At 49.1% G+C, this 13,094-nt stretch overlaps 1 protein-coding gene across 6 annotated transcripts in view; it reads right to left on the reverse strand.

Moving 5' to 3' along the window:
- The window catches only part of ARFIP2 (ADP ribosylation factor interacting protein 2), a 76,602-nt gene that overhangs the window by 28,621 nt on the left and 34,887 nt on the right, over positions 1-13,094 (reverse strand). For all 6 annotated transcript variants that reach the window (XM_040426755.1, XM_040426752.1, XM_040426753.1 and 3 more), the window contains exons 2-3: positions 8,786-8,891; positions 7,840-7,948 (exon numbers count right to left, since the gene is read on the reverse strand). In XM_040426755.1, the coding sequence (XP_040282689.1) occupies positions 7,840-7,948; positions 8,786-8,884 (208 nt within the window). In that variant the 5' untranslated portion in view covers positions 8,885-8,891. The remainder of the gene's footprint in view (positions 1-7,839; positions 7,949-8,785; positions 8,892-13,094) is intronic.

Below are 13,094 nucleotides of genomic sequence, written 5' to 3' on the forward strand. Positions count from 1 at the left end.
CAGTCTTTTATATAATCCCCAAGTCTTGGGTGCTGATTAGATATACCAGTTTGTAGAATAATGTTACAAAGTCCCGTAGTTGCTGTAAATATAACAGCTTTAATCCGAGGACTTCTTACCTCCCTCGTGGTGGACGGTCCGTATCCAGTGTGAGTCGGGCAGCGCGAGACACTGCCGGCGTCTGACTGTGTTCAGCTGCAGCTGACTAACCCGAAGTCTCACAGGGTTTCCAAACGGGATTTCGTCCGACACAAAGGGGGAGAGTGCAGTAAATCGCCAATGATTATTGGAAAAGTCCTTCGGTTCAATATTACAGCATGGCCATGCTTGTAAAAGTGGAGGTGCTGTTTGTTACAGGTGTGTGATCCGGCCCATACGCGTTTCGGGAACGCTCCTTCCCTTCATCACTGATGAAGGGAAGGAGCGTTCCCGAAACGCGTATGGGCCGGATCACACACCTGTAACAAACAGCACCTCCACTTTTACAAGCATGGCCATGCTGTAATATTGAACCGAAGGACTTTTCCAATAATCATTGGCGATTTACTGCACTCTCCCCCTTTGTGTCGGACGAAATCCCGTTTGGAAACCCTGTGAGACTTCGGGTTAGTCAGCTGCAGCTGAACACAGTCAGACGCCGGCAGTGTCTCGCGCTGCCCGACTCACACTGGATACGGACCGTCCACCACGAGGGAGGTAAGAAGTCCTCGGATTAAAGCTGTTATATTTACAGCAACTACGGGACTTTGTAACATTATTCTACAAACTGGTATATCTAATCAGCACCCAAGACTTGGGGATTATATAAAAGACTGCAATAGGTGATCTTACCTTTTACCTTATTCGAGTCATTACCAGCATACAGCGGTACATTAGACCTGTGATTGGAGATCTCCTGGCTAGGAGAATATAAGATACTTCATCTATTAAGTGGACTTTCTCAACACTTACAGGCATATGATCTTTTGGTCCAATATTAGCATCTGGACCTTAGTATAGTGAGCATACCATCCTATCAATCTGCGGTATTTCACAGTGTATTATTCCAAGTACACCAGCTTTATTTTATTTTATTTTATTGTATTTTATTTCATCATTGTATGACTTGATTTTATGTATATACACGTGTTAATTATTGGATTAAATATTTTATGTACTCTATGATCCAAATGTAGTGTGCTCGCCCATTATTCCAGTATAAATGGTAAAACACTCGGTAACACTGACATGGAAAAGGACCTAGGAATTTTAATAAACAGCAAACTAAGCTGCAAAAACCAGTGTCAGGCAGCTGCTGCCAAGGCCAGTAAGATAATGGGTTGCATCAAAAGGGGCATAGATTCCCGTGATATGAACATAGTCCTACCCCTTTACAAATCGCTAGTCAGACCACACATGGAGGACTGTGTACAGTTCTGGGCTCCTGTAAACAAGGCAGACATAGCAGAGCTAGAGAGGGTCCAGAGGAGGGCAACTAAAGTAATAACTGGAATGGGGCAACTACAGTAACCTGAAAGATTATCAAAATTAGGGTTATTCACGTTAGAAAAAAGACGACTGAGGGGAGATCTAATCACCATGTATAAATATATCAGGGGTCAGTACAGAGATCACTCTCATCATCTATTTATCCCCAGGACTGTGACTGTGACGAGGGGACATCCTCTGCGTCTGGAGGAAAGAAGGTTTGTACACAAACATAGAAAAGGACTCTTTACTGTAAGAGAAGTGAGACTATGGACTCTATACTGTAAGAGCAGTGAGACTATGGACTCTTTACTGTAAGAGCAGTGAGACTATGGACTCTTTACTGTAAGAGCAGTGAGACTATGGACTCTTTACTGTAAGAGCAGTGAGACTATGGACTCTTTACGGTAAGAGCAGTGAGACTATGGACTCTTTACTGTAAGATCACTGAGACTATGGACTCTTTACTGTAAGAGCAGTGAGACTATGGACTCTTTACTGTAAGAGCAGTGAGACTATGGACTCTTTACTGTAAGAGCAGTGAGACTATGGACTCTTTACGGTAAGAGCAGTGAGACTATGGACTCTTTACGGTAAGAGCAGTGAGACTATGGACTCTTTACTGTAAGAGCAGTGAGACTATGGACTCTTTACGGTAAGAGCAGTGAGACTATGGAACTCTCTGCCTGAGGAGGTGGTGATGGTGAGTACAATAAAGGAATTCAAGAGGGGCCTGGATGTGTTTCTAGAGCGTAATAATATTACAGACTATAGCTACTAGAGAGGGGTCGTTGATCCAGGGAGTTATTCTGATGCCTGATTGGAGTCGGGAAGGAATTTTTTATTCCCCTAAAGTGGAGAAAATTGGCTTCTACCTCACTGGGTTTTTTCCCTTCCTCTGGATCAATTTGCAGGATAACAGGCCGAACTGGATGGACAAATGTCTTTTTTCGGCCTTATGTACTATGTTACTATGTTACATCCTCTACAACCTCCATCATGGTGATCTCCATTACATCCATTACTAGAATAGTACATCAGATCCTCTACACCCTCCATCATGGTGATCTCCATTACATCCATTACTAGAATAGTACATCATATCCTCTACACCCGCCATCATGGTGATCTCCATTACATCCATTACTAGAATAGTACATCAGATCCTCTACACCCTCCATCATAGTGATCTCCATTACATCCATTACTAGAACACTACATCATATGCTCTACACCCTCCATCATGGTGATCTCCATTACATCCATTACTAGAATAGTACATCAGATCCTCTACACCCTCCATCATAGTGATCTCCATTACTAGAATAGTACTTCATATGCTCTACACCCTCCATCATAGTGATCTCCATTACATCCATTACTAGAATAGTACTTCATATGCTCTACACCCTCCATCATAGTGATCTCCATTACATCCATTACTAGAACACTACATCAGATCCTCTACACCCTCCATCATAGTGATCTCCATTACATCCATTACTAGAATACAACATCACATCCTCTACACCCTCCATCATGGTGATCTCCATTACATCCATTACTAGAATAGTACATCAGATCCTCCAACCCTCCATCATGGTGATCTCTATTTCTTCCATCACTAGAATAGTACATCAGATCCTCTACACCTTCCATCATGGTGATCTCCATTAATAGTATATGATCATGGGGATGACCATTACTTCCACTACTAGATCACAGGATATGCTCTACACCCTCCATCATACTGATCTCCATTACATCCACTACTAGACATGGCCTCACATCCTCCTCACTATCCATCAGAATCAGGGATTTTGAGTCATTGTCAGTTTTGGGTGGAACTGGAAGAAATAAACAGAATCAAAATAAAAATAGTAAATTATTTTAAAGCAAAAATTCTATTGTTGTAAATATACTTGATTATTGGCAGGATGAAGAAGCGGATATCACCACTTGGTTGGCTGGCTGACTCCCCAGCCCTGATCGTAATAACTTTTGTGAACACACCTTTATCAGACCTATGTGTCGTCACTGTTGCACAGTAAAACCAAAGCCTGTGTTTGACCCCATGGCCCCACTGCATTTCATCGCTCGTCTACTTCTCGGTATGGCCACACTAGGTGGAATTTCCCATGTGACGTTTGGTGTAATTCCACAGCAAAATTTGCAAAACACCCACAGCGACTGCCTGCAGATTGGTGACAGATTTTGCAGAGGATCCCGCAGCGTGCAGGTGAGATCTGATAACTCTGCCATGGGTGTAATACAATGTGGATTTCCACCCGAAAATCAACAGCATATCCACCATGTGAGAAGATACTCTCTGAACAGGCTTCAGCTCCAGGACATGAAGAGCCAACCTGAGGAGGAGAGTCTGCGCTGGAGACCTTGCCCTGAGGATATAACCGCTCGGAGTGGACACTAGTCTGAGATCCAAAGCCAGCATACCATGGGATCTCACATGTTTACCATAAGGAAGTGTCGGGACACGTGGCCCGTGATGAGCTCATGGAGATGAATCAGCTCTAGTGCAGACAGCCCAAATAAAGGAATTTTCCACATGAAGCCCTCGTTCCTGCAGGATCGTATGACCACAAACCTTTTGGTTCCAGCACAAATGCTCTCTACTAGTTACCGATGTTTATAATTTGACCATTTCTTATAATCTCCGGCCCGTTATCCAGGACTACATTCTGATGGAGTCCATCCAGCTGGCAAGTCCTTCATCAGCCCAAATCATTACTCTGGTTTTCTCACTCATTTTACCAATAACAGAGTGATATATTATAAGAAGCATGGCCTGCAGGAATGTAGGAGAGCGGCCCAGGACAATCAGAACCAAGAGAGGAGCGCAGCGAACCCAAGGAAGAGAAGGACAGACATCTGCCGGAAACAGACATTCTTCATGGAGTCTCCGTGAAGAATGAAGAATAATCTGTAGGAGGCTCCTTACTTCTCATTACTATATACAGCTGGGGGATAATCAGTGAGCGCACACTCAGGACCTTATGACCGACCATCAATAAGCACATGCCCCCGGTGCTCAAGACATCATCAAGGTGACATCATCAGGGTCCTGTATTCACAACTGCTCAGACACATAACACATGGACATTAACACTCCCACCTTCACTATCATCTATATATCATACATTCTGCCCTTCCCACACAGACACCGAGGTGACATCATCAGGGTCCTGTATTCACAACTGCACATGGGCTGGCTGATCTCTCTTATTCCCCCCCAGAGATACACATGGGCTGGCTGATCTCTCTTACCACCCCTGGAGATACACATGGGCTGGCTGATCTCTCTTATTCCCCCCCCAGAGATACACATGGGCTGGCTGATCTCTCTTACCACCCCTGGAGATACACATGGGCTGGCTGATCTCTCTTACCACCCCTGGAGATACACATGGGCTGGCTGATCTCTCTTATTCCTCCCCCCAGAGATACACATGGGCTGGCTGATCTCTCTTACCCCCCACCCCCCCAGAGATACACATGGGCTGGCTGATCTCTCTTACCACCCCTGGAGATACACATGGGCTGGCTGATCTCTCTTATTCCCCCCCCAGAGATACACATGGGCTGGCTGATCTCTCTTACCCCCCACCCCCCCAGAGATACACATGGGCTGGCTGATCTCTCTTATTCCCCCCCAGAGATACACATGGGCTGGCTGATCTCTCTTACCACCCCTGGAGATACACATGGGCCGGATAGACTCTCTTACCACCCCTGGAGATACACATGGGCCGGATAGACTCTCTTACAACCCCTGGAGATACACATGGGCTGGCTGATCTCTCTTACCACCCCCTGGAGATACACATGGGCCGGATAGACTCTCTTACCACCCCCTGGAGATACACATGGGCCGGATAGACTCTCTTACAACCCCTGGAGATACACATGGGCCGGATAGACTTTCTTACAACCCCTGGAGATACACATGGGCTGGCTGATCTCTCTTACCACCCCTGGAGATACACATGGGCCGGATAGACTTTCTTACCACCCCTGGAGACACACATGGGCCGGACAGACTCTCTTACAACCCCTGGAGATACACATGGGCCGGATAGACTTTCTTACAACCCCTGGAGATACACATGGGCTGGCTGATCTCTCTTACCACCCCTGGAGATACACATGGGCCGGATAGACTTTCTTACCACCCCTGGAGACACACATGGGCCGGATAGACTCTCTTACCACCCCCAGAGATACACATGGGCCGGATAGACTCTCTTAGCACCCCCTGGAGATACACATGGGCCGGATAGACTCTCTTACAACCCCTGGAGATACACATGGGCCGGATAGACTCTCTTAGCACCCCCTGGAGATACACATGGGCCGGATAGACTCTCTTACCACCCCTGGAGATACACATGGGCCGGATAGACTTTCTTACAACCCCTGGAGATACACATGGGCTGGCTGATCTCTCTTACCACCCCTGGAGACACACATGGGCCAGATAGACTCTCTTACCACCCCTGGAGATACACATGGGCCGGATAGACTCTCTTACCACCCCCAGAGATACACATGGGCCGGATAGACTCTCTTAGCACCCCCTGGAGATACACATGGGCCGCATAGACTCTCTTACAACCCCTGGAGATACACATGGGCCGGATAGACTCTCTTACCACCCCCAGAGACACACATGGGCCGCATAGACTCTCTTACAACCCCTGGAGATACACATGGGCCGGATAGACTTTCTTACAACCCCTGGAGATACACATGGGCTGGCTGATCTCTCTTACCACCCCTGGAGACACACATGGGCCAGATAGACTCTCTTACCACCCCTGGAGATACACATGGGCCGGATAGACTCTCTTACCACCCCCAGAGATACACATGGGCCGGATAGACTCTCTTAGCACCCCCTGGAGATACACATGGGCCGGATAGACTCTCTTACAACCCCTGGAGATACACATGGGCCGGATAGACTTTCTTACAACCCCTGGAGATACACATGGGCTGGCTGATCTCTCTTACCACCCCTGGAGATACACATGGGCCGGATAGACTCTCTTATCTCCAGGGGGTGCTACACATGGGCCGGATAGACTCTCTTAGCACCCCCTGGAGATACACATGGGCCAGATAGACTCTCTTAGCACCCCCTGGAGATACACATGGGCCGGATAGACTCTCTTACCACCCCTGGAGATACACATGGGCCGGATAGACTCTCTTACCACCCCCAGAGATACACATGGGCCGGATAGACTCTCTTACAACCCCTGGAGATACACATGGGCTGGCTGATCTCTCTTACCACCCCTGGAGATACACATGGGCTGGCTGATCTCTCTTACCACCCCCAGAGATACACATGGGCCGGATAGACTCTCTTAGCACCCCCTGGAGATACACATGGGCCGCATAGACTCTCTTACAACCCCTGGAGATACACATGGGCCGGATAGACTTTCTTACAACCCCTGGAGATACACATGGGCTGGCTGATCTCTCTTACCACCCCTGGAGATACACATGGGCCGGATAGACTCTCTTATCTCCAGGGGGTGCTACACATGGGCCGGATAGACTCTCTTAGCACCCCCTGGAGATACACATGGGCCAGATAGACTCTCTTAGCACCCCCTGGAGATACACATGGGCCGGATAGACTCTCTTACCACCCCTGGAGATACACATGGGCCGGATAGACTCTCTTACCACCCCCAGAGATACACATGGGCCGGATAGACTCTCTTACAACCCCTGGAGATACACATGGGCTGGCTGATCTCTCTTACCACCCCTGGAGATACACATGGGCCGGATAGACTCTCTTATCTCCAGGGGGTGCTACACATGGGCCGGATAGACTCTCTTAGAACCCCCTGGAGATACACATGGGCCGGATAGACTCTCTTACCACCCCTGGAGATACACATGGGCCGGATAGACTCTCTTATCTCCAGGGGGTGCTACACATGGGCCGGATAGACTCTCTTAGCACCCCCTGGAGATACACATGGGCCGGATAGACTCTCTTACCACCCCTGGAGATACACATGGGCCGGATAGACTCTCTTACAACCCCTGGAGATACACATGGTCTGGATAGACTCTCTTACCACCCCTGGAGATACACATGGGCTGGCTGATCTCTCTTACCACCCCTGGAGATACACATGGGCCGGATAGACTCTCTTATCTCCAGGGGGTGCTACACATGGGCCGGATAGACTCTCATAGAACCCCCTGGAGATACACATGGGCCGGATAGACTCTCTTACCACCCCTGGAGATACACATGGGCCGGATAGACTCTGTTACCACCCCTGGAGATGCACATAGGGTGGACAGACAACCAGACTCGCTAACCTTTTAAGCTGCTTGTGGGAATGATTCCTTCTGTGGTTCCTCCGTAACCTCCAGACACGATGCTCGTCTCGTTTAGGTTGGGGCCCGATACCATGACTTGCTGCAGATCCTACAAACATCAGAGGAAACACCTGAGATCAGTGCACAGAGTGGGCAATCCAGGCACACAGGGCAGGAGCACATCACCCAGCTTTCCTACAGTACTGAATGCTTAATCTGCCAGCAGTAAAAAACGAAGCAGACTGGCCATGCAGTTATCAGGAGAGCAGGCTGACAACCACGATGGGACATGCTCCTTGCTCTGACAATCTTGCCTCACTGACTTATGGCTGCAATACCAGAAGCAACCATGTAAAGGCGGGGCGCTCTAACAGGATGGCTCCTTCAAGACATTCCCTTCTATTTCCCAGGATAATAACTGATTGCTAAAAGGGGAAATATGGAAAGATATCGGCATCAAAGGGAAGGACAATCTGCATAACTGCTTCCGTGCTGTATGTGGATTGCATCAGCCACGAAGTGAACACCACGGCCCGGACAGGCAACCGTAGCATGCCACCACAGAAATATCCCCAAGCTGGAGAGCTCCTTAAAGGAGTGTTCAAGCATGTGCTCAGGATAAGCCATCAATATCAGATTTTGGGGTGCAGACAGCCAGCACCCCATAGATCAGCTGTCGCCAGCTCCGTCCACTACACAATCCACGGAGCTGAGCGGTTCTAGTACTGGAGCCACTCTGAACCCCATCTGATACTGATGTCTAACCTGAGGCTGCTGGATGTGGATGACAAGGAGCAGACCTCGCTGATACTGCTGCTGCCAGAACTTTACTGCCTCACACTCATCCTCTACAACCCCCATCATCCACACAGCTCAGTGCAGCGCCCGATATCTGATGGCTCTAACAGATGGACAATGTGCAGAACTGTCAGAATGTAGTCGTCACCTGCTCCAGACTCTCGTCCTCATTGATTGTCCCCGACACCCCGTTACTGCTGATGGGGATCTCCATGGTGGCCGCTTTGCTCATTATTCCTTCAGACATCTTGATCCTGCAATGAAGAAGAAGTGATCAAAACCAAACCTGAAGGATCAGAGGACAGAAGAACAAAACCAGAGCTTCTCAGAAACATCTCATGACCATCCTCAGCAACAACATAGGACAATCCCCAACTAACTGCTGGCGGCCGCTTATCCCTACATGAGAGCACAGACATGAGCCTCATCATACGTATACTGTCCTGGGTACTGTTGTGCTGTCCCCTACATGTACACTGCTGCTGGCGACCACTTATCTCTGCTGTGTACATGAGGGCAAACACATGAGCCTCATCATACGTATACTGTCCTGGGTACTGTTGTGCTGTCCCCTACATGTACACTGCTGCTGGCGACCACTTATCTCTGCTGTGTACATGAGAGCACAGACATGAGCCTCATCATACGTATACTGTCCTGGGTACTGTTGTGCTGCCCCCTACATGTACACTGCTGCTGGCGACCACTTATCTCTGCTGTGTACATGAGAGCACAGACATGAGCTTCATCATACGTATACTGTCCTGGGTACTGTTGTGCTGCCCCCTACATGTACACTACTGCTGGCGACCACTTATCTCTGCTGTGTACATGAGGGCAAACACATGAGCCTCATCATACGTATACTGTCCTGGGTACTGTTGTGCTGCCCCCTACATGTACACTGCTGCTGGCGACCACTTATCTCTGCTGTGTACATGAGAGCACAGACATGAGCCTCATCATACGTATACTGTCCTGGGTACTGTTGTGCTGCCCCCTACATGTACACTGCTGCTGGCGACCACTTATCTCTGCTGTGTACATGAGAGCACAGACATGAGCCTCATCATACGTATACTGTCCTGGGTACTGTTGTGCTGCCCCCTACATGTACGCTGCTGCTGGCGACCACTTATCTCTGCTGTGTACATGAGAACACAGACATCGGCCTCATCATACGTATACTGTCCCAGATACTGTTGTGCTGCCCCCTACATGTACACTGCTGCTGGCGACCACTTATGTCTGCTGTGTACATGAGAGCACAGACATGAGCCTCATCATACGTATACTGTCCTGGGTACTGTTGTGCTGCCCCCTACATGTACACTGCAGCTGGCGACCACTTATCTCTGCTGTGTACATGAGGGCAAACACATGAGCCTCATCATACGTATACTGTCCTGGGTACTGTTGTGCTGCCCCCTACATGTACACTGCTGCTGGCGACCACTTATCTCTGCTGTGTACATGAGAGCACAGACATGAGCTTCATCATACGTATACTGTCCTGGGTACTGTTGTGCTGCCCCCTACATGTACACTGCTGCTGGCGACCACTTATCTCTGCTGTGTACATGAGAGCACAGACATGAGCCTCATCATACGTATACTGTCCTGGGTACTGTTGTGCTGCCCCCTACATGTACACTGCTGCTGGCGACCACTTATCTCTGCTGTGTACATGAGAGCACAGACATGACCCTCATCATACGTATACTGTCCCAGATACTGTTGTGCTGCCCCCTACATGTACACTGCTGCTGGCGACCACTTATCTCTGCTGTGTACATGAGAGCACAGACATGAGCCTCATCATACGTATACTGTCCTAGGAACTGTTGTGCTGCCCCCTACATGTACACTGCTGCTGGCGACCACTTATCTCTGCTGTGTACATGAGAGCACAGACATGAGCCTCATCATACGTATACTGTCCCAGATACTGTTGTGCTGCCCCCTACATGTACACTGCTGCTGGCGACCACTTATCTCTGCTGTGTACATGAGAGCACAGACATGAGCTTCATCATACGTATACTGTCCTGGGTACTGTTGTGCTGCCCCCTACATGTACACTGCTGCTGGCGACCACTTATCTCTGCTGTGTACATGAGAGCACAGACATGAGCGTCATCATACGTATACTGTCCTGGGTACTGTTGTGCTGCCCCCTACATGTACGCTGCTGCTGGCGACCACTTATCTCTGCTGTGTACATGAGAACACAGACATGGGCCTCATCATACGTATACTGTCCTAGGAACTGTTGTGCTGCCCCATACATGTACACTGATGCTGGCGACCACTTATCTCTGCTGTGTACATGAGAGCACAGACATGAGCCTTATCATACGTATACTGTCCTAGGAACTGTTGTGCTGCCCCCTACATGTACACTGCTGCTGGCGACCACTTATCTCTGCTGTGTACATGAGAGCACAGACATGACCCTCATCATACGTATACTGTCCTGGGTACTGTTGTGCTGCCCCCTACATGTACACTGCTGCTGGCGACCACTTATCTCTGCTGTGTACATGAGAGCACAGACATGAGCCTCATCATACGTATACTGTCCTAGGAACTGTTGTGCTGCCCCCTACATGTACACTGCTGCTGGCGACCACTTATCTCTGCTGTGTACATGAGAGCACAGACATGAGCCTCATCATACGTATACTGTCCCAGATACTGCTGTGCTGCCACCTACATGTACACTGCTGCTGGCGACCACTTATCTCTGCTGTGTACATGAGAGCACAGACATAAGCCTTATCATACGTATACTGTCCTGGGTACTGTTGTGCTGCCCCCTACATGTACACTGCTGCTGGCGACCACTTATCTCTGCTGTGTACATGAGAGCACAGACATGAGCGTCATCATACGTATACTGTCCTGGGTACTGTTGTGCTGCCCCCTACATGTACGCTGCTGCTGGCGACCACTTATCTCTGCTGTGTACATGAGAACACAGACATGAGCCTCATCATACGTATACTGTCCTGGGTACTGTTGTGCTGCCCCCTACATGTACACTGCTGCTGGCGACCACTTATCTCTGCTGTGTACATGAGAGCACAGACATGAGCCTCATCATACGTATACTGTCCTAGGTACTGTTGTGCTGCCCCCTACATGAACACTGCTGCTGGCGACCACTTATCTCTGCTGTGTACATGAGAGCACAGACATGAGCCTCATCATACGTATACTGTCCTAGGTACTGTTGTGCTGCCCCCTACATGTACACTGCTGCTGGCGACCACTTATCTCTGCTGTGTACATGAGAGCACAGACATGACCCTCATCATACGTATACTGTCCTGGGTACTGTTGTGCTGCCCCCTACATGTACGCTGCTGCTGGCGACCACTTATCTCTGCTGTGTACATGAGGGCAAACACATGAGCCTCATCATACGTATACTGTCCCAGATACTGTTGTGCTTGCCCCTACATGTACACTGCTGCTGGCGACCACTTATCTCTGCTGTGTACATGAGGGCAAACACATGAGCCTCATCATACGTATACTGTCCCAGATACTGTTGTGCTTGCCCCTACATGTACACTGCTGCTGGCGACCACTTATCTCTGCTGTGTACATGAGAGCACAGACATGAGCGTCATCATACGTATACTGTCCTGGGTACTGTTGTGCTGCCCCCTACATGTACGCTGCTGCTGGCGACCACTTATCTCTGCTGTGTACATGAGAACACAGACATGAGCCTCATCATACGTATACTGTCCTGGGTACTGTTGTGCTGCCCCCTACATGTACACTGCTGCTGGCGACCACTTATCTCTGCTGTGTACATGAGAGCACAGACATGAGCGTCATCATACGTATACTGTCCTGGGTACTGTTGTGCTGCCCCCTACATGTACACTGCTGCTGGCGACCACTTATCTCTGCTGTGTACATGAGAACACAGACATGAGCCTCATCATACGTATACTGTCCCAGATACTGCTGTGCTGCCACCTACATGTACACTGCTGCTGGCGACCACTTATCTCTGCTGTGTACATGAGAGCACAGACATAAGCCTTATCATACGTATACTGTCCTGGGTACTGTTGTGCTGCCCCCTACATGTACACTGCTGCTGGCGACCACTTATCTCTGCTGTGTACATGAGAGCACAGACATGAGCGTCATCATACGTATACTGTCCTGGGTACTGTTGTGCTGCCCCCTACATGTACGCTGCTGCTGGCGACCACTTATCTCTGCTGTGTACATGAGAACACAGACATGAGCCTCATCATACGTATACTGTCCTGGGTACTGTTGTGCTGCCCCCTACATGTACACTGCTGCTGGCGACCACTTATCTCTGCTGTGTACATGAGAGCACAGACATGAGCCTCATCATACGTATACTGTCCTAGGTACTGTTGTGCTGCCCCCTACATGAACACTGCTGCTGGCGACCACTTATC

Source organism: Bufo bufo, chromosome 3 (genome assembly GCF_905171765.1).
Source record: "Bufo bufo chromosome 3, aBufBuf1.1, whole genome shotgun sequence".
NCBI lineage: Eukaryota > Metazoa > Chordata > Amphibia > Anura > Bufonidae > Bufo > Bufo bufo.